The sequence below is a fragment of the Manis pentadactyla genome, chromosome 1, assembly GCF_030020395.1.
Source record: "Manis pentadactyla isolate mManPen7 chromosome 1, mManPen7.hap1, whole genome shotgun sequence".
Lineage (NCBI taxonomy): Eukaryota > Metazoa > Chordata > Mammalia > Pholidota > Manidae > Manis > Manis pentadactyla.
This window is the reverse complement of record NC_080019.1, coordinates 72,876,872-72,900,678: the sequence shown is the minus strand read 5'-3', so window position 1 is coordinate 72,900,678 and position 23,807 is coordinate 72,876,872. Positions and strand designations below refer to the sequence as shown.

The window sequence follows — 23,807 nt, the reverse complement described above, 5'->3', positions numbered from 1 at the left end:
GATACAAGCCCCGGCCCAGCGGGACCCGAGCGCCCCTCCCCCCAGCTCCCGGCGGGAGAACAATAGGCAGAGCGGGAGGGAGACGGAGCCCAGGACTGCTGAACACCCAGCCCCAGCCACCCCCACCAGAGCACAGACACAGTGCGTGGGCGGGGGGCCCTGGATACTGGGGAAACAGGGCAATAAGACCTCTGAGCGGGTGCCGAAGCTGATGCCCCTGTGACAAAGAAAAGCGGGGTCTTTTTGAAAGTCTTAAAGGGACAGGGACTTAACAGCTTGACGGAAACAACACAGGTCATAGTCCAGCAGCTGGAAATTACAGGGAAAACCGGGTGCACTAACCCCCTGGGCAACAGCTCTGAGACCCCCTCACGGAGGCAAACAGTCAAGCAGCCCCCCCATCCATCACCCCACCGGGCGCTGCGAAAGCAGAGAAGCAGCCTGAGACAAATTCCGCTCACAGAAAGGGAAATTCCTCCCTTCCGGCCAGGCAAGACACAAAGACCCAGTCTACACGCAATTACCCAACACAAGCCACTAGGGGTCGCAGTTGTCCCAGTAAAGAAAGGCCAGTAGCAAGTGAAAAGTTTGGCCCTCCCAGCTGACAGTCAATAGCACGTGTCAACATGAAAAGGCAAAAAAATATGATCCAGACAAGACTAACCCAGACAGCTTCGGCATCTGCTACATCTTCCCCTGAGAAGGAACCTGGGGAGATAGATTTAGCCAGTCTTCCTGAAAAAGAATTCAAAACAAAAGTCATAACCATGCTGATGGACTTGCAGAGAAATATGCAAGAACTAAGGAAGGAGAATACAGAAATAAAACAAGCTCTGGAAGGACTTCAAAACAGAATGGACGAGATGCAAGAGACCATTAATGGACTAGAAAACAGAGAACAGGAACTCAGAGAAGCTGATGCAGAGAGAGATAAAAGGATCTCCAGGAATGAAAGAATTTTAAGAGAGCTGAGTGACCAATCGAAATGGAACAATATAAGAATTATAGGTATCCCAGAAGAAGTAGAGAGAGAAAAAGGGATAGAAAATGTCTTTGAAGAAATAATTGCCGAAAACTTCCCCAAACTAGGGGAAGAAATGGCCTCTCAGACCACAGAGGTACACAGAACTCCCATGACAAGGGATCCAAGGAGGGCAACACCAAGACACATAATAATTAAAATGGCAAAGATCAAAGACAAGGACAAAGTATTAAAGGCAGCCAGAGAGAAAAAAAAGGTTATCTACAAAGGAAAACCCATCAGTCTATTATCAGACTTCTCAACAGAAACCCTACAGGCCAGAAGAGAATGGCATGATATACTTAATGCAATGAAACAGAAGGGCCTCGAACCAAGACTACTGTATCCAGCACTAATATCATTTAAATATGAAAGAGGGATTAAACAATTCCCAGACAAGCAAAACTTGAGGGAATTTGCCTCCCACAAACCACCTCTACAGGGCATCCTACAGGGACTGCTCTAGATGGGAGAACTCCTAAAAAGAGCACAGAACAAAACACCCAACATATGAAGAAGGGAGGAGGAGGAATAAGAAGGGAGATAAATAAAAAATCATCAGACCGTGTTTATAATAGCTCAACAAGCGAGTTAAGTTAGACAGTAAGATAGTAAAGAAGCTAACCCTAAACCTTTGGTAACCACAAACTTAAAGCCTGCAATGGCAATAAATTCATACCTTTCAATAATCACCCTAAATGTAAATGGACTGAATGCACCAATCAAAAGACACAGAGTAATAGAATGGATAAAAAAGCAAGATCCATCCATATGCTGCTTACAAGAGACTCACCTCAAACCCAAAGACACGCACAGACTTAAAGTCAAGGGATGGAAAAAGATATTTCAAGCAAACAACAGAGAGAAGAAAGCAGGTGTTGCAATTCTGGTATCAGACAAAACAGACTTCAAAATAAAGAAAGTAACAAAAGACAAAGAAGGACATTACATAATGATAAAGGGCTCAGTCCATCAAGAGGATATAACCATTATAAATATATATGCACCCAATACAGGAGCACCAACATACCTGAAACAAATATTAACAGAACTAAAGGAGGAAATAGAATGCAATGCATTCATTCTAGGAGACTTCAACACACCACTCACTCCAAAGGATAGATCCACCAGACAGAAAATAAGTAAGGACACAGAGGCACTGAACAACACACTAGAATAGATGGACCTAATAGACATCTACAGAACTCTACATCCAAAAGCAACAGGATACACATTCTTCTCAAGTGCACAGGGAACATTCTCCAGAATAGACCACATACTAGGACACAAAAAGAGCCTCAGTAAATTCCAAAAGATTGAAATCCTACCAACCAACTTTTCAGACCACAAAGGCATAAAACTAGAAATAAACTGTTCAAAGAAAGCAAAAAGGCTCACAAACACATGGAGGCTAAACAACACGCTCCTAAATAATCAATGGATCAATGACCAAATCAAAATGGAGATCCAGCAATATATGGAAACAAATGACAACAACAACACTAAGCCCCAACTTCTGTGGGACACAGCAAAAGCAGACTTAAGAGGAAAGTATATAGCAATCCAAGCATATTTAAAAAAGGAAGAACAAGCCCAAATGAACAGTCTAATGTCACAATTATCGAAATTGGAAAAAGAAGAACAAATGAGGCCTAAGGTCAGCAGAAGGAGGGACATAATAAAGATCAGAGAAGAAATAAATAAAATTGAGAAGAATAAAACAATAGCAAAAATCAATGAAACCAAGAGCTGGTTCTTCGAGAAAATAAACAAAATAGATAAGCCTCTAGCCAGACTTATTAAGAGGAAAAGAGAGTCAACACAAATCAACAGTATCAGAAACGAGAAAGAAAAAATCACGACGGACCCCGCAGAAATACAAAGAATTATTAGAGACTACTATGAAAACCTATATGCTAACAAGCTGGGAAACCTAGGAGAAATGGACAACTTCCTAGAAAAATACAACCTTCCACGATTGACCCAGAAAAAAACAGAAAATCTAAACAGACCAATTACCAGCAACGAAATTGAAGCGGTAATCAAAAAACTACCAAAGAACAAAACCCCCGGGCCAGATGGATTTACCTCGGAATTTTATCAGACATACAGGGAAGACATAATACCCATTCTCCTTAGAGTTTTCCAAAAAATAGAGGAGGAGGGGATACTCCCAAACTCATTCTATGAAGCTAACATCACCCTAATACCAAAACCAGGCAAAGACCCCACCAAAAAAGAAAACTACAGACCAATATCCCTGATGAACGTAGATGCAAAAATACTCAACAAAATATTAGCAAACCGAATTCAAAAATACATCAAAAGGATCATACACCATGACCAAGTGGGATTCATCCCAGGGATGCAAGGATGGTACAACATTCAAAAATCCATCAACATCATCCAGCACATCAACAAAAAGAAAGACAAAAACCACATGATCATCTCCATAGATGCTGAAAAAGCATTTGACAAAGTTCAACATCCATTCATGTTAAAAACTCTCAGCAAAATGGGAATAGAGGGCAAGTACCTCAACATAATAAAGGCCATCTATGAAAAACCCACAGCCAACATTATATTGAACAGCAAGAAGCTGAAAGCATTTCCTCTGAGATCGGGAACTAGACAGGGATACCCACTCTCCCCACTGTTATTTAACATAGTACTGGAGGTCCTAGCCATGGCAATCAGACAAAACAAAAAAATACAAGGAATCCAGATTGGTAAAGAAGAAGTTAAACTGTCACTATTTGCAGATGACATGATACTGTACATAAAAAACCCTAAAGACTCCACCCCAGAACTACTAGAACTGATATCGGAATACAGCAAAGTTGCAGGATACAAAATCAACACACAGAAATCTGTGGCTTTCCTATACACCAACAATGAACCAACAGAAAGAGAAATCAGGAAAACAACTCCATTCACAATTGCATCAAAAAAAATAAAAATACCTAGGAATAAACCTAACCAAAGAAGTGAAAGACTTATACTCTGAAAACTACAAGTCACTCTTAAAAGAAATTAAAGGGAACACTAACAGATGGAAACGCATCCCATGCTCATGGCTAGGAAGAATTAACATCGGCAAAATGGCCATCCTGCCCAAAGCAATATACAGATTTGATGCAATCCCTATGAAACTACCAGCAACATTCTTCAATGAACTGGAAAAAATAATTCAAAAATTCATATGGAACCACCAAAGACCCCGAATAGCCAAAGCAATCCTGAGAAAGAAGAATAAAGTAGGGGGGATCTCACTCCCCAACTTCAAGCTCTACTATAAAGCCATAGTAATCAAGACAATTTGGTACTGGCACAAGAACAGAGCCACAGACCAATGAAACAGACTAGACAATCCAGACATTAACCCAGACATATATGGTCAATTAATATTTGATAAAGGAGCCATGGACATACAATGGCGAAATGTGAGTCTCTTCAACAGATGGTGCTGGCAAAACTGGACAGCTACATGTAGGAGAATGAAACTGGACCATTGTCTAACCCCATATACAAAAGTAAATTCAAAATGGATCAAAGACCTGAATGTAAGTCACGAAACCATTAAACTCTTGGAAGAAAACATAGGCAAAAACCTCTTAGACATAAACATGAGTGACCTCTTCTTGAACATATCTCCCCAGGCAAGGAAAACAGCAGCAAAAATGAATAAGTGGGACTATATTAAGCTGAAAAGCTTCTGTACAGCAAAAGACACCATCAATAGAACAAAAAGGAACCCTACAGTATGGGAGAATATATTTGAAAATGACACATCCAATAAAGGCTTGACGTCCAGAATATATAAAGAGCTCAAACGCTTCAACAAACAAAAAACAAATAACCCAATTAAAAAATGGGCAGAGGAACTGAACAGACAGTTCTCCAAAAAAGAAATACAGTTGGCCAACAGACACATGAAAAGATGCTCCACATTGCTAATTATCAGAGAAATGCAAATTAAAACTACAATGAGGTATCACCTCACACCAGTAAGGATGGCTGCCATACAAAAGACAAACAACAACAAATGTTGGCAAGGGTGTGGAGAAAGGGGAACCCTCCTACACTGCTGGTGGGAATTTAAATTAGTTAACCATTGTGGAAAGCAGTATGGAGGTACATCAAAATGCTCAAAACAGACTTACCATTTGACCCAGGAATTGCACTCCTAGGAATTTACCCTAAGAATGCAGCAATCAAGTATGAGAAAGATCAGTGCACCCCTATGTTTATCGCAACACTATTTATAATAGCCAAGAATTGGAAGCAACCTAAATGTCCATCGATAGATGAATGGATAAAGAAGAGGTGGTACATATACACAATGGAATACTACTCAGCCATAAGAAAAGGGCAAATCCAACCATTTGCAGCAACATGGTTGGAGCTGGAGGGTATTATGCTCAGTGAAACCAGCCAAGCAGAGAAAGAGAAATACCAAATGATTTCACTCATCTGTGGAGTATAAGAACAAAGGAAAAACTGAAGGAACAAAACAGCAGCAGAATCACAGAACTCAAGAATGGACTAACAGGTACCAAAGGGAAAGGGACTGGGGAGGATGGGTGAGTAGGGAGGGATGGGGGGGGATAAAAAGGGGAGTATTATGATTAGCATCCATAGGGGGGTGGGAGAAAGGGGAGGGCTGTACAACACAGAGAAGACAAGTAGTGATTCTACAACATTTTGCTACGCTGATGGACAGTGACTGTAAAGGAGTATATAGGGGGGACCTGGTATAGGGGAGAGCCTAGTAAACAAAGTATTTGTCATGTAAGTGTAGATTAATGATAAAAAAAAAAGGCAGTTCCTGTGTGGTGACCTCCAATGAGTTCTACACAATGATATAAAGGGCATATAAAAGTGTAGGCAAAGGGTCTGTTTGTGTTTATACAGAGGATCAAAGCCTAATTGTGCTACCCTGAAAATGAACTAAGATACGATATGAAAAAGAACTTCCAACATCAGCACTCTCGGGAAGACTCATGACAGAAGATGATCAGCAAAAAAAAAACCCCAACAAAGATCCACGCACTGCCACAGATGTAGATGCACTCATCCCATCAGTTCCTGGACTTGCCATGGGAATGATGAAGGAGATATCTAAGCTGGCCTGTGCATACAGTAAAACAACAAATTGGACTGGATCTATACTGTTGGAACTCAACCAAGAATTAGGAGAAGTGCAAATTGTAGCACTCCAAAATCTTACAACCACAGACTATTTACTGTTAAAAGAACATAAAGGATGTGAACAGTCCCCAGGAATGGGTTGTTTTAATTTATCTGAATTCTCTCAGACTGTTCAAGTTCAGTTGGACAATATCCACCATATCATAGATAAGTTTTCACAAATGCCTAAGGTGCCTTAATGGTTTTCTTGGTTTCACTGGAGATGGCTGGTAATTACAGGTATGCTTTGGTTATGTAACTGTATTCCTATTATGTTAATGTGTGCGCACAATTTAATTAGTAGTTTAAAACCTATCCATGCTGAAGTTACTCTACAAGAAGATATGTCAAAGAAATAATCAATCTTCCCAGGTTTTCTTCCGCCTGCTACTTCTATAGCTTTTCTTCTTCCTACCTAATTACAACCCTTAAATAGAATTCGTGCCTCATATCAAATTTACCGAGTATCATAATTCTTCCAAGTGGTAAAGATACCTCAAGACAAATGCTGGGCATAGAAGCCACAGGGCATAAATAAGCAAAGAAGTAAAAAGCTAACCTTTTCAAACAATAAGGCTTCTCTCTCACTTACCAACTTTACATCTCCCTGTATGGCCCCGGAAGATGACTGGTTAGCCAGAGACGGGTAAGATTCCTCAAGGGAGGAACAACCTAAGACAGGCACAGTCGCAGGGGGGCCATCAGGTGAGAAATTGGGGATCAACAGAGGTGAGGCTTAGAACCTCACCCCCCCTGTTCTGAGAGAAATCTTCTGCATACGTGGATGTTTTATTGCCCTTGTCTAGCTTGGATTAACACATAGTCTACAGGCACACACCTGATCATCTACATTTGCTCTCTTACAACACTAAACTCTGTTTTCTACCTTTATCTCGTATCTACCTACCACTTCAGCATTTTATTAAAAATAATAATAATAGAGAAATGTGGTATCCACATATAAATCAAGTATAAAAATCAAATGAGTATTCATATTTGAACTGACTGTTTATAGTTCATAATGCATGAGTAAAACCGAAAGTTTCTGTGATGACTGCCCTTGTACTGTTCACCATGTAACTTATTCACTATGTAAGAATTTGTTCACCATGTAAGAACTTGTTCGTTATGCTTCAGAAGATTGGAGACTGACGAAAATTAGGCTTGGGGTGGATTAATGATTGTGCATTGAGTATTGACCTCCCTATACAGAATTTTATTGTTGTTAACAACCATTTGATCAATAAATATGAGAGATGCCCTCACAAAAAAAAAAAAAATTTATATATATATATACATATACAAACACACTTCCAATTGTAAAATAAATAAGTAACCGGGATGTAATGTATAGCATAAGGAATATAGTCAAGATATTGTAACAGCTTGGTATGGTGATAGCTGGTACCTAGAATTATCATGTATATAAATGTTGAATCACTGTGTTGTACACCTGAAACTAATGTAATACTGTGTGTCAACTACTCTTCAATAAAAAATAATTATCGAGGAAAAAAAAAAAAGAGCACTCAGGTGGTGATATGGGGAAGAGACAAAACAAGGGGTAAGGAAATCAATTATGTATAAGAGTAAACAAATTAGGAAAAGAACTTAAAAATATGCTAAAGAGTTAAAATGTTAATAAACCAAGAAGTCATCTACAGCTAGGAGAACAGGGGGATGAAGGTGGTCAAAAGGTAAAAGCTTCCAGTTATAACATAAAAAGTTCTATAGACATAAAGTACAACATGGTGACTATAATTAACAACATTGTATTGTATATCTGAAAGTTGCTAAGAGGGTCATCTTAAAGTTCTTACCATATGAAAAAAAAACTGTGACTACGTGAAGTAATGGATATTAAGTAAACTTACTGTGGTAATCATTTCACAAAATATACATATATCAAATCACTGTGTTGAACACCTTTAATACAATGTTACATGTCAGTTATAACTCAATAAAACTGGGAAAAAAAACAATAGAAACTTTGGCAGAAGATAGAAACAGAAAATTCACCAAAAAAAATAAATAAATAAAATCATTCACACTATTTGTTCATATCAGAAGGAAGAATCATACGTGGCTAGGAGTTTCAGGCTACATCCAGGGACTCAACTAAAGAGCCCATATAGTACTAATGATAGCCTTTGGCTATTGCAAGTACCAACTACCATTTACACATCAGGAAATTACATGATTTAGGCAAAAATCTCATTATTTCCAAAGTATCTGGCAGTAAATGACATGTACAGCATGTTCCATAAACAAATACAAATGTGCTACGTGATCAAGGAAGGCACTTCTAGCCCTTTTTGTGGAAATGAGGCCCCTCTGTTTCTCGACACACCCTACTCAAGGTCCCACTCAACAGCATGTTCTCTTTACTAGTGCAAAAGTATGCATAAAGCCACTCAACTCTCAGGCTCCACTCCAATACCCTTGCAACATCTGTAAAAGCACAGTTGTCTGGAAATTCTAGTCCACCTCAACCCTTTCTCCTAATGGTTACAACTAAAACTCCAGAAAAAATACAGAAGGCATCTCCTTGCAGACTCTGAACAAAAGTAAGCAGATTAGGGAAGAAAGCCAACACTTAGAGAATAATCCATATCAGGGGGCAAGTTTTCTAGTTTTTCCCCTTTTATCTGCTGACTCTAACCAAAGGGTGGTTCCACTGCAGAACTATGCAGAAGACAGGGGTCTTAAAACACATGAGAAAACCAGAGCAGAGGACCTGGGAAAAGGGTCCCTGAAAACTGCAAGATTATAGAAGAAATCTCAGAGAAGACAGAGCTGGACAAGCGAATCCTTTATTCTGTCACAAGTCCCAGGATCACCTCTAAGCTATGCATGTACCAGATCAACCTAAAGCATCATAGCCAAGACTTTGAAACCTGACCTATAGTATCATCCACTGCCCATGCCCAGAGAGGCACAGGTATGGAATAGACCCAACGCAGAATAACAAAGGCTTTGAAAACCGGATTAACATTGGAACCACTGCCCACGGATAGCGAAACAGAACTAGCAATAAGAACCCCATCATACTGATTTCCTGCTAGAACAATAAAATCCACATTCTGCAGAGACTTTAACAGGACCCAAAGACTCACAACACAGTGTCCCAAATGTTGAAAATACAGTTAAAAACTGCTTATAATACAATGAATCAGGACAATGTGACCAATTCTCAAGAGAAGATATCATCAACAGATGCCAACTCTGAGGTGATCCAGGTGTAGGGTCTTCACTCAAATATTTAAAATTAAAGAGCTATTAGAAACATGTTCCATGAGGTAAAGGTAAACACTCTCCGAATGAATGGAAAGGTAGCATTCTCAGTAGAAAAATTGAAACTATTTCTAAAATGGAAATTTTAGAACATAAAAGAGACTATGAATATGTGAAATTTAAAAGTCACTAAATGAGCTCAAAATCAGAATGGAGATGACAGAGTTAAGAGTCAGAAAACTTAAAAAAATTAATCAGTAGAAATTACCTGATATGAACAACAAAGAAAAGATTTAAAAAATGAATACAGCCTCAGGAACCTATAGGGCAATACCACAAAGTCACATTTGTCACATTTGTGACATTGGAGGGCCAGAGTGGAAGAGAAACAGATTGATGCAGGAAAAAAATATTTTAAGAAATAATGACCAAAAGCTTACTAACTTTGTGAACAATATGGGAATGAACCTCTCTCTGTGACCAGACACAGAATGGAAAGATATTTATGTTCTATGTGAATGCTCACCAAAGAACTGCACTGCAGAGAAGACTCTTTGTAACACAGAAAAGATGACATTTTCTGTGGATATCAATCACCCCAATGTTTGCTCAATAGATGTTGTAGAAAGTAGGCATGTTGGCTGGGATGGCAGAAACACTCAGACTCAACATGGACTTCCCCTCACCAAGGCTGACTCAGTGACCGCTTCTACCAAAGGTCAACTTGCCACAGAGCCCAATCTTGCACCCCAGGTAAGGCAAAATTCCCTAAGGGGACTAGCCAGCCACCTAGTGACAAGTTGGTTACACTGAACCACTGCACCATGGAGGGGGCAGCAATATGTCTTAACTTGACTAGGTATATATGTGGAATATGAATTTGCCCTCTCCAACTGTGATATTTCTGCCAATTTGGAAATTTCTTACAAAATAAAACATACTCTTACCATGCAATTCAGCAGTTGCCCTCCTTGGTATTTGCCCAGAGAAGCTGAAAACTTATGTCCACCTAAAAACCTGCACATGGATGCTCACAGCAGCGCTATTCATAATTGCCAAAACTTGGAAGCAACCAAGATGTCCTTCAGTAGGTGAATGGATAAATAGACTGTGGTCCACCCAGACAATGGAAAATTATTCAGTGCTGAAAGAAATTATCTATCAAGCCATGAACAGACATGAAGGGATCTTAAATACATATTACTAAGTGAAAAGAGCCCATCTGAAAAGGCTACATACTGTATGTTGCCAATTATACAATATTTTGGAAAAATCAAATCTATGGAGAAAATTTAAAAATCAATGATTGCCAAGAGGTAGTGGGGAGAGAGAGATGAATAAGCAGAGAACAGAGGATTTTTAGGAGGGTGAAACTACCTGTGTGACACTACGATGGTGGATACATGTCATTATATATTGTCCAAACCCAGAGAATGTACACCAGCAAGAATGAACCCCAATAAACTGTGGACTTTGGGTGATAAGAACGTGTCAATGCAAGTTCATCAGTTGTAACAAACGTACCAGTCTGGTGTGGGATATTCATAATGGGGGAGGTTCTGCATGTGTGGGAACAGGGGTTACATGGGAAATATCCTACTTTTCACTCAATTTTGCTATGAATCTAAAACTGCTGTAAAAATAAGGTTTTTTTAAGGCATTCCCAAAAGGTTACTTGCAGTTATATAAATGATTCCATTAACATAACTTTCTGGAAATGACAGAATTATACGTATGAAGAATACAGTAGTGATTGCCAGGAGTTAAAAAGGGAGTGGGCATGAGGAAATGGGTGTGGCCAGAAAAGGCAAAGTGAGGGATTTCCATCCTTGCGCAGACTGACAGTATCAATGTCATATCCTGTTTGGGTTGGTGCGCTGTTTTTGCAAGATATTAGCACGTGAGGGAAACTGGGTAAAGTGAACACAGGATCTCTGTGCTATTTCTTACAACTGCATGTGAATCTATAATTATCTCAAAATAAAAAGTTCAATTTTTTAAAAAAAGGATGGACTGCTAAAACACTCCACACACGGATGAATCTCAAAGCGTTATGGTGAACTATTCTGCAAATGACAGAACATCGATCAGTGGTTGCATGGGGCCAGGGGCAAGGGGGGGATGGAGTGCAATGAGACAAGAAGGTGATGACAATGTTTTTGTCCTGATCGTGGTCACAGTTTTATGAATGTAAGTAACTGATAAAACTCTGACTCATACTCTCTAAATGGATGTGGTTGATCTTAAATTATTTCTCAGTGAAGTTGATAAGGAATGAGTTAATGGTCCAGAAAACAAGGTCTCTAAGTCATGCCATCATGACTGTGAAGGCGTTGGCCTGGCACAGAGAGGACTCCATTGTGGCTCACCGAGGTTCCAAGGAGGCTTTCAGAGCCACCTGGCAGCTTACCAACAAACACCTTTTTTATTCCCTCTGGATATGAAACCTACGTGGGGTTCTCAACAGAGAGGAGCACAGCACAGGCCTTGGAAACACAGAGATGACCATCTGGCTGGAGAGGCGTGCCGCATGTGAGAGATGGAGGTGGCCACGCAGGGGATGACTCTGAATCCAAACAATCCCAGGAAGAGGGGTGGCAAGCACGGCAGACCCAGAGAGGGCTGGAGCGAGCTGGAGTGAGAACTCCCCTCCCACTGACCAGCAGCATCACCGGCCACCAGTGCCCCACTTAACTTGACTTGACACACTGGTCACGTGTGCTTCCTCCTTTGCCCCCGTCCTCAGGCAGATATGGGATCCTGGTAGGACTTCCATCCTGCTTCTCCGGCATCTCTCTCTTCCTTTCCCTTTTCACTGCCACTTCTCCTGGTCACGACCTTACCACCTTCCGCCCGAATCATGGCAGAGCCTCCTCCCCAGCACTGGGTCACAGTCCTGTGCACGATTCCTGCCTTAGGTCAGGTTTCCTAGAAGCAGAGCCTAAGATGGGGATCCTTGTTCAGGTGACTTATTGGGGGAATGTTCTCAAAGAAACGAGATGAGGAAAGCAGGATGAGGCAGAGGAAGGACCTAAGACAGAGGAAGGAACTATGGTGTAAGCTGGACCCTTCAGGGAAGTCCACAGGCAAAAACATGAAAAGAGATTTGGACGGGACACCACTGAAATGACTGTCTTGCCAATGGGTTTCAGCCCCGGGCAGGTTCACTATGGATTCAATGTGAAAAAGAAAATGACAGCAAAATGTTCTTGGGGTGAAAGGGTTGTACCCAACTTTATTTCCAGGTGGCAGGTCAGTCACTAAAATCCCATTCACTCAGAGCGAGTCTGCAGGCAGCAAGCCAGTCTCTGCCTCTGGGCCCCTCTGTCCACACAGCCGTCCCACACAGCCATCCTACACAGCCATCCTCTGGGCCTCTCTGCACAGTCGTTCCACACAGCCATCCTCTGGGCCTCTGTCCTCTGCGCTGCCACCACTCCAGCCTCTGCTCTCCTGCAGCCTTGCAGCCCTGCCACCATGTCGCACCCAGAGCACTGGGTGGAGCTCTTTTTATAGAGTCAACAGCCATGTATTGCCCGCAGGTGTGCAGTGAGCTAGTCAGCCATGGCCAGGTGAGAATCCTGGCCACAGGAACTCTCATTTTATCCACAATGACCTTCCCAACAAACTTGATTTCATCAGGCCCTTGATTAAAACTGCCAGATGACTCAAGGTGCACTGGGTGGGGTGGGGGCACCAGGCCCAGTCTCTCCATCTTCATGTAAGACCCATGCAACCAGATCAACCTCCCTATATCTACCTCCCCTCCCCACCTCTTACTCTGTCTCTGTCTCTCACCCACAGAGGTGGAGAAGGCTAAGGAGTCAAAGCAGCCATCCAGATAATTCCATTTCCTAATCCGCTCATTTTGAAGTGATCCAAACTGCCTTGTATGGGTTGATCAAACAAAGCTAATGACAGCGTCCCCTCCCTGTCACTTTGGCTGTGAAGACGGTGTCACTGAGGCCCTGTTTTCTTGTCTCCAGTGCTCTGGGCTTGGATAAGGTGGCCTGACATGTGACTGGACCATCAGGCTTCCAGGCATGACATCCCTGCCTGATGTGCTTTCATCCCACACGTCTAATTGGGCTTCACACCCATCACAGGCTTCTCAGGAGGATGGGAGCTAATGCAGTGTGATGGGCCTCGGAAGGCACTGTCAGCTCCTGTCTCCAGGGCCTCAGCGCCACACTGGTCCCAGACCAGGGCCATCAGGCTGGAAGCAGAGACAGTATCAACCAAGCAGAGCCGCCATTTAGGGATGACAGCACGCTATGCAGAAAAGTGCTAGTGGCCTGCATCAGGGGGACAGACTTGTCCCCTAGGGGCTGGCAGAGGTGGCCACTCAGCCCCACATCTCTGGTATATTATGCCTACCAGCGCTGCCCACATTATCACAAGCACAGCTTCCCTTTCATAAAGTGCATGTAGCGAACCCTTATGCCACTCCACGTAGCGGGCACTCCCCTCTCACACGGCAGGAACCTGAGGCTTTGAGGAGCCACCTGCCCAAGGTTACCTCCTCACTCTCAGGACTTGAGACTCACATTCAAACTTACTTTTTGTCTCCTAACCATTCCACTCCAGAGAAAAGAAAACATGGTAGAAGAGGAAATGGGCTCAGATGAGAAATACTAGGCCCACATGATTCTTCTTAGCCCAGGTGAGGAGGTGGTCAAACAGGGCTTCACTGCCCTCATCACTGCCTTTTCTGTGTTGTTCTCATGGGCCACAGAGGAAAGGGGGCCTCCTTGTGCATTTCGAGGTCCAGGGGAGGAAGGCTGGGAAGAGAGCACAGGCACAAAGCACAGAATGGACCTGTCAGTGTTCCCACAGGGCAGGAAATGGAGGGTAGCGGAGCAGGCAAGCGGGAGCAGAAGTCCTGTGAAGCACTGTAGCCAGAAGGGGCTGGGAGGGAGGAGCCCACAGGGCCTTCGGAAGTGGGGACACTGGCCTCTGCCCCTTTCCAATCACCAAGCACAGCACCTCGCAAACTGAAAACAGTAAATGGGTAACCGAGCAAATGAAGGGAAAACTGGGAATACAGATTAAGGTGTGCCTGTCAAAAGCTATCCTGCTGAGAGCCAACCCCATCTATCACATCATTTACCAGAAAAATTCTTCTCCAGGCAGAACCGGGGCTGGGCCCCCCCAAACCAGCAGGCCTTTCCTGCGAATCAGGGCCCCGGCCAGCTGCTGCCCAGGAGCCCCGCCGGCCACCTCCTACCACCCTGATGAGATGTGAGAGCTGAAGGGAAGCAGCTAATTGCATAATGTTTTATTAATCCTTTCTCCATGAAATATTAAGTGTGAGCTTTCATGAATATGAAGATCTGCCTGATTTTTAATGGCTCAGGTTTGCAGCCTCTCCAGATGAATGTGTGAGTTTCCCATTGAGGGGCAATGGTGACAAGCATGATGCCAGATCCTGTTGAAGGAACACAGTGGACAGCCCAAAGCACATGGATGTCCAAGCACAGCCCGAGGCAGGCTTCTCTGCCCACAGCCACAGGCTGTCAAGGAGGGGTGGGGGCATGGCTACTCAGTGTTACACAGTGAGGTAGACTAAGAAGAGATTTACACCCAAATACCCAGCCCACTGTGGGTCAAGAGGAGGCAGGACCCCTGCAAGAGGAAGCCATCAGCACTAACATAGCAAGACAGCAAGGACTGTGTTGTGAGACTTACCTCTTCCCCTGTTCACTGAGACTGGCTCACATGGAAGGAAAAGCATCAAAGAGAAACACAAGCCTTAAGCCAGGTGCAATGACTACATTCTGAAGGTGGTAGTTCCTGGAAGCAGGAGGGAAGAGATTGGCTTGCAAGGATGGAGCAGGACAGGTGGAGGCTTTATGAGGAAACAGCCCACCTCCCACCTTGAAGTGCCAGCCTGAGGCTTGGAGGCAAGCATTGCATCCCCTGGAAGGGGTTTTGACATGAGTGGAGAAGTAGGAATGGCCAATCTCCTAAATAATTCCTGAAGCCACAACCCAGCCTAAACACAGAGGCTAGGTCCACAGGCAAGGGCAGATGGTTCATGGCCACCTGAGAGGATGCCCAGCCTGTTGAAAAGGTCACTGGGATATACCTCCAGGAGCCAAAAAGGGGTAAGCCTGCCCCTCTGGCAGGCTCCCAAGATATAGAGGGACCACAGCCAGCACTGCCTTAAAACACAGCACCGTCATGGAGACAGCCAGCAAAGGCTGGAAGCAGCCTACAGCGGAGGAGGGTCTGTGGCACCTCCCAGGGCCCACAGGGAAGAGGCTAAGGAGGGATCCTTCACCTCCCCAACTCTCTGCCCTGCTCCCAAACCCCTGAGGAGACAAACTTGAGGAGAGAGGGAGTAATCTCAGGAGCAGACCAACACCCCCTCCTCAACTCAAGGCCAGAGCACTGGAAAAAGAGAAGAGACTGTCCAAAAAGTTGAGGCTGAAGTTTTTCAAATAATGACTAGGAACAAACCTTGACTTCCAGAATGAATAAAACCTGCAAGTGTTAGAATAGGACAAAGACCACATTTACAGAACCACAAAGGGACAAGGGGCATTCTACATAGTAGATTTCCTTGTTACTCCAATTGTTCTCTACAGATTACAGCATTGGCTTGTTAGAAAAGCAGAATTTCTGCCCCTAAACCAAACCAGCTGAACAGAAATCTGCATTTTAACATTTCCCCAGGTGATTCAAAAGCACAATGAAGTACGAGGATCACGGGTAGAGCTGGATGAAATAAAACATTCTTCAATCAGTTGTTTACATTAGATAGGGTCTATTTCTGTTGCTTGCCACCAAAAACATTAAGCTGAAAAAGAAGTCATCACCCATTACTGTTAACATGCCTCCCAGAATCAGCCCTTCTCAAAGTGATAAGGGGAAAAGGCTGATCCTAGGGAACGCTGAACCTGTGTCTGAGCCTTCTTGAAGCCCAACGCTTTCATCCTATTGTTTCCTAGCACAGAACACATTCCACGCCGCGTGGCCACAAGGATGTATGCTGCACAGCTGTGGAGTACCATGGTCTGGATCAGCATGGCAGCCCTGCTCTTGCCCTCCTAGAAGCCTAACACTGACCTTTGTAAAACCAGACATAAAGTGAGTATCAGAATTAGAGCACAGATTGCATTTCTCAGCTCACATTTCTCTCCCATCCAGAAGCACAGACACTCCAACCTCCCTGCGCAGCTCCCTGGAGGGTGTTTCACGCATGTGCATGAATGGCCTCCTCGGCCTCCCTTTCACATCTGCATGTTGCTCCTCTCTGCTCCAGGTCTGGCAGTGCTTCTTGCAGATGCAGAACACAGCAGTCCTGTGTGCTCAGCAGGGCCCCACTGGAGGTTCTGACTGAGGAGACCTCCCCCAGTACACTGGGCACAGGCCGGCAGGGGAGAGGCCAGAGGACACCCTCAATGACAGATCCTAGGGTGTTTCCCAATCACTCCCAGTTGAAATTTCTTCTCAAAGGATGCATTGTTTTCCTAAAATATATACACATATATATGCATATACATAAACATTTACATATATATATATATAACTTGTTAATGCCCATATCCCCCACTGGATGGTAGGCTCTGTGGGGCCAGATACACTTCTCCTTGGTTCACCGTTGTTATTTAGCAACAACCACATTGTCTGACAGAGTATGTGCTCAACCATTGCTAATTGAATGAATAAACAGATAACTGAATTTGTTAAAGAAATGATAACTTCACACATTCAGCAAATCTCAACCACTCTGAGCCTCAGTTTCTTTCTCTGAATAATCTAGATTAGAGCAACCACCTGAGATGATTGACAGGAAGCTAACTTGTGTCTATAAAAATGCCTAGCACAGGACTTTGTACCAAGTAGCTTTTCAAAAATATTTGTTTCCTATTATTTATATAATGTTGGTAAAGTGATATCGATTGCAAATCATATATAGTGCTCATTAAATGTCAAGGAACACGTAAATAAGTGCTTTTCTTTAACTTGGTCTGCCACAATGCGGCAAAATATGACATTCTCTCCGATACCTTCCTGGCCACTGCCCCATTCTTAGGTACCATTAGTCCTGCCTCCTGTGTATTACCTTGGCACTTTATGAGGATCTCTACTAGATCACTTACCATTTTCTCTATACCCAGCTCTTCATGACCATGATCTTCCTGAGGGCAAGACCTTATCCTTCTACCCCTGCAGGCCCCACATTTAAATGAATGAGTGAATAAATAAATGAACAAATGGTCTCAGGCCTCTTCTCTGCTCTCCATTAGCTTTTTAGGTTGAGAAACATGCTTACTCATTTGAACATGGGCTTTGAAATATGAAAGTCTTGAACTTGAACCCAAGGCCAACTAATTACTAGTTAAGTGACTTTAGGCAATTTCTTAACTGCTCCACACCTCCACTTTTTTGTATATAATGTGGGGTTAATAACACCTACTTCTCAGAGAGTTTGGGGAATTCAGTTAGTTATATATGCTAAGTGGTTAAAGTAATGTTAGTTATTGATTAAATGCTCCATCAATTGAAACTGTCATTCTTACCTGGTGTACTAATGTATACTTAGATATGAATGGTAAATGACTTCTCAATTTGTTCTCATTCCTAGAGTACTTATAAAGTTTATCTCAGGTATCCTAAATTTAATACATTTGCCTTAGTTTTTACAAATAAATCAGGAATAGTGAAATTATAGGTATTTGGATTATTTTGGAACTCAGAAACCATGGGGATACGGCATCCATGAATGTCATTAACATTCCTTTACTCTGGCAGTGGTGTTGATATACCCACCAACACATGTCTTCAGAGACTCTACCGCAACCAGCAGGGGGAGCTGAGAAGAGGTGAGGAGTGGATACAGAGGTGTGGACACAGTGATCCTCAAATTCAGGAGGTTGAAAGGAAAATATAAGACCAATGCCAACAGAGCCAATTCCTATTTCAGTAATACTCAGCCACTTCCTCTTCTGAACTCCCAATAATGCAAGTGCAGATATCAATTACAGTTTATGTTTAAAAATAATTTTTAAATTATATATACCAACATTTATCTAGCACGTACCAGTGGCCAAGCACTGTTCTGAGTGCTTCACAAGCTTTAATTCTATAACTTTCTCATCAACCCTCTGAGGTAGATATCATTATTAAATTTCATTTCACAGATAGGAAACTATGGCACAGAGAGATCAAGCTGCTACCCAAACTCTCACAGCTAGTAAATGGCGCATCCAAGTCACATGCTCTCAGCCCTGGGTCATCTTGCCTCTGCCTAGTAGCTACCCCCTCCAATCCATGCTAACTGGGGTGATGATGAAGGTAATGACGAAGACAAACTTCTCATCGGCAGAAGAGTCTTAACAAAGACTTTTAAATGTGCTAAGCATTGAAAAGATAATAATACCTCCATCTTCATTCTTCATTAAAATGAAAAACTACAGTACAATGAAAATAAATCACAAAATGTTCATGTACACTGCAACTAAACTAGTTTTTCAGTGAATATGATGATTGCAAAATTTTGGAGGAGTTAATTCAAGCTGAACCTTTTGCAAAGGTTTTTCCATGCCCCTGATGGGCTGTGGGCCTCAGTCACATTCGCTGTCTCTCAGCCCAGAAGGCAGTGTCCAAGCCCACCATATGTATTTCCCCAGGGCTCCCCATATTTCTTCTCTAAAAAGGTTTATTGAATGAATGCTTAACTGTGTTTCCATCTCTAGTTGGGTTCTTAGATAAAATGCAGGATGCCTAGTTAAACTTGAATTTCAGAGAAACATTCATTTTTTTAGTGTACTATGCCCCATGTAATATTTAACTGGCCTCCTGTATTTTTGTTAGCAAAATTGGGAAACCATCTATATGTAAGAGGAATTCAGAGAGGGGAATGTGAGTGTGTCTTGGAGCTGAAAAAAGGTCTGTCGTGAAAGAGACTGAGGTTGAGCTCACTCTAGAATGGAGCATAAAGTACACTCTTAATGGCACCCTCTGGAGTTGTGTGACCCAGTGACCCTGAGAGATGGAAGGCATTCCTGGCAGGGAAACAACCATGATTAAGGCTTAAGCAAGCAGCGCCGGGTGGAGGACAGTGAGGACACATACCTGAAGCACGCACATTCCAGCATTCCCAAACGACTTCCATTTCCCCACTGCCCGTTACCTCCATGCTCCCCTGCCATCAAGCAGTCCCTCTGTCTGGAACTCCTTCCTCTCCTCTCTATCTGGCCACCTCCTTGAGCCCTAAAGAGCTCTGGTGTGTCAGCTGACTCACGCCTGCCCAAAATCCTTGGGTGTCGACCTTAACAAACTTCCTAACACTTGCATGACTTCCCTATAATCTTCCAGCATGCCTCCACCAACAGTTCAAGGGCATATAATGGAATGACCATGTGTGGCTATCACACAGGGTCCTGCTTGCCCCTGTGAAGTCCCCGGAACCTGTAGGGCTATGGCCAAACATCACTTGTTGAGGGTATAGCCCTGCTCTCCTGACGTGGGGTCGACAGCAATGGGCTTCAATACCACCTTGAGAATCCTTCTTCAAAAACCTACACTGCAAAGGATGAATAAGCCCAAGACCTGACATACCCGGTTAAAGGCTATTCTGAACCATTCTGACTGGGCCATGTTTTAAATTCATGGCCACTTCCCTAAAAGTCGTGCTTCACGTCCCAGGCTATGCTTCCCACTCTCCTAGAGGGCCACCCCACACACTCCTCTCTGCCCACACCTCTGACATCTCCTACCCATCCTCATGCACATCTGAAAACCCAGCTTCTCATTTCACCAAGGAAATAGAAGCCATGTGAAGAACACTCCTGCGCCACACAGCCCCAGGCCCACCACCACCACCCCGCGCCAGTCCAGCTGCTGCAGGAAGGAGCTGCCCCAGCTCCTGTCCACTTGGCCGCTGCATGCCACGCCCTCCTGCCTGCTTGGCGGTTGTCACGGTCTCCTGCATCGTGGCGTTCCCTCCCTGCTGGTTCATTCCCATGAGCACATACACATCTGCTTTTCTCGCCCTTAGAAATTCCCCTGTTGACCCCACTTTCCCCACTAGCTATAGTCTCATTCCTCTGCCATGCTTTTTTTTTTTTTTTTGCTATCATAAATCTACAATTACATGAAGAACACTATGTTTACCAGGCTCTCCCCATCAAGTCCCCCCACACACACCCCACTACAGTCACTGTGCATCAGCGTAGCAAGATCCTGTATAATTATCACCTGCCTTCTCTGTGTTGCACAGCCCTCCCAGTACCCCCCACAACACTAAACATGCTAATCTTAAAGTCCCCTTTCTTTTCCCCCGCCCTTATCCCTCCCTTCCCCCCCATCCTCCCTAGTCCCTTTCCCTTTGGTAACTGTTAGTCCATTCTTGGGTTCTGTGATTCTGCTGCTGTTTTGTTCCTTCAGTTTTTCTTTGTTCTTATACTCCACATATGAGTGAGGTCATTTGATACTTGTCTTTCTCTACCTGGCTTATTTCACTGAGCATAATACCCTCTAGCTCCATCCATGTTGTTGCAAATGGTAGGATCTGGTTTTTTTTTATGGCTGAGTAATATTCCATTATGTATATGTACCACTTCTTCTTTATCCATTCATCTACTGATGGACATTTAGGTTGCTTCCATATCTTGGCTATTGTAAATAGTGCGGCAATAAACATAGGGGTGCATCTGTCTTTTTCAAACTGGAGTGCTCCATTCTTAAGGTAAATTCCTGGAAGTAGAATTCCTGGGTCAAATGATATTTCTATTTTGAGAGTTTTGAGGAACCTCCATACTGCTTTCCACAATGGTTGAACTAATTTACATTCCCACCAGCAGTGTAGGAGGGATCCCCTTTCTCCACAACCTCTCCAATACTTGTTGTTGTTTGTCTTTTCAATGATGGCGATCCTTACTGGTGTGAGATGATATCTCATTGTGGTTTTAATTTGCATTTCTCTGATGACAAGCGATGTGGAGCATCTTTTCATGTGTCTGACGGCCATCTGAATTTCTTCTTTAGAGAACTGTCTATTCAGCTCCTCTGCCCAATTTTAGTTGGATTATTTGCTTTTTGTTTGTTGAGGTGTGTGAGCTCTTTATATATTTTGGATGTCAACCCTTTATCGGATCTGTCATTTATGAATATATTCTCCCATACTGTAGGATACCTTTTTGTTCTATTGATGTTGTCCTTTGCTGTACAGAAGTTTTTCAACTTGATATAGTCCCACTTGTTCATTTTTGCTTTTGTTTCCCTTGCCTGGGGAGATATGTTCATGAAGAAGTCACTCATGTTTATGTCCATGAGATTTTTGCCTATGTTTTTTTCTAAGAGTTTTATGATTTCATGACTTACATTCAGTTCTTTGATCCATTTCGAATTTACTTTTGTGTATGGGGTTAGACAGTGATCCAGTTTCATTCCCTCACATGTAGCTGTCCAGTTTTGCCAGCACCATCTGATGAAGAGACTGTCATTTCCCCACTCTATGTCCATGGCTCCTTTATCGTATATTAATTGGCCATATATGTTTACGTTAATGTTTGGAGTCTCTATTCTGTTCCACTGGTCTGTGGCTCTCTTCTTGTGCCAGTACCAAATTGTCTTGATTACTGTGGCTTTGTAGTAGAGCTAGAAGTTGGGGAGCGAGATCCTCCCCACTTTATTCTTCCTTCTCAGGATTGCTTTGGCTATTTGGGGCCTTTGGTGGTTCCATATGAATTTTGAACTATTTGTTCCAGTTCATTGAAGAATGCTGTTGGTAATTTGATAGGGATTGCATCAAGTCTGTATATTGCTTTGGGCAGGATGTCCATTTTGATGATATTAATTCTTCCTAGCCAGGAGCATGGGATGAGTTTCCATTTGTTAGTGTCCTCTTTAATTTCTCTTAAGAGTGTCTTGTAGTTTTCAGGGTATAGGTTTTTCACTTCCTTGGTTAGGTTTATTCCTAGGTATTTTATTCTTTTTGATGCTAATGTGAATGGAATTGTTTTCCTGATTTCTCTTTCTATTAGTTCATTATTGGTGTGTAGGAAAGCCACATATTACTGTGTGTTAATTTTGTATCCTGCAACTTTGCTGAATTCTGATATCAGTTCTAGTAGTTTTGGAATGGAGTCTTTAGGGTTTTTTATGTACAATATCATGTCATCTGCAAATAGTGACAGTTTGACTTCTTCTTTACTAATCTGGATTCCTTGTATTTCTTTGTTTTGTATAATTGCTGTGGCTAGGACCTCCAGTACTATATTGAATAACAGTGGGGAGAGTGAGCATCCTTGTCTTGTTCCCTATCTCAGAGGAAAAGCTTTCAGCCTCTCGCTGTTCAGTATGATGTTAACTGTGGGTTTATCATATATGACCTTTACTATGTTGAGGTACTTGCCCTCTATGCCCATTTTGTTGAGAGTTTTTATCATGAGTGGATGTTGAATTTTGTCGAATGCTTTTTCAGCATCTATGGAGATGATCGTGTGGTTTTTGTCCTTCTTTTTGTTGATGTGGTGGATGATGTTGATGGATTTTCGAATGTTGTACCATCCTTGCATCTCTGGGATGAATCCCACTTGGTCATGGTGTATGATCCTTTTGATGTATTTTTGAATTCGGTTTGCTAATATTTTGTTGAGTATTTTTGCATCTGTGTTCATCAGGGATATTGGTCTGTAGTTTTCTTTTTTGGTGGGGTCTTTGCCTGGTTTTGGTATTAGGGTGATGTTGGCTTCATAGAATGAGTTTGGGAGTATTCCCTCCTCTTCTATTTTTTGGAAAACTTTAAGGAGAATGGGTATTATGTCTTCTCTGTATGTCTGATAAAATTCTGTGGTAAATCCATCTGGCCCAGGGGTTTTGTTCTTGGGTAGTTTTTTGATTACCGCTTCAGTTTTGTTGCTGGTAATTGGTCTGTTTAGATTTTCTGTTTCTTCCTTGGTCAGTCTTGGAAGGTTGTATTTTTCTAGGAAGTTGTCCATTTCTCCTAGGTTTTCCAGCTTGTTAGCATGTATGTTTTCATAGTATTCTCTAATAATTCTGTGTATTTCTGTGGGGTCTGTCATGATTTTTCCTTTCTCGTTTCTGATTCTGTTGATGTGTGTTGACTCTTTTCCTCTTAATAAGTCTGGCTAGAGGCTTATCTATTTTGTTTATTTTCTCAAAGAATCAGCTCTTGGTTTCATTGATTTTTTCTATTGTTTTATTCTTCTCAATTTTATTTATTTCTTCTCTAATCTTTATTATGTCCCTTTTTCTGCTGACCTTAGGCCTCATTTGTTCTCCTTTTTCCAATTTCGATAATTGTGACATTAGACCATTCATTTGGGATTGTTCTTCCTTTTTTAAATATGCTTGGATTGCTATATACTTTCCTCTTAAGTCTGCTTTT

The 23,807-nt window shown here is 42.5% G+C and overlaps 1 protein-coding gene across 1 annotated transcript in view; it reads right to left on the bottom strand.

Moving 5' to 3' along the window:
• Positions 1–13,525: 13,525 nt before the first annotated feature.
• Positions 13,526–23,807, bottom strand: part of LOC118908213 (serine protease 46-like) — a 104,096-nt gene continuing 93,814 nt past the window's right edge. Inside the window, 2 exon segments of the mRNA XM_036877321.2 lie at positions 13,526–13,661; positions 14,090–14,226. Of these exon segments, the coding sequence (XP_036733216.2) occupies positions 13,526–13,661; positions 14,090–14,226 (273 nt within the window).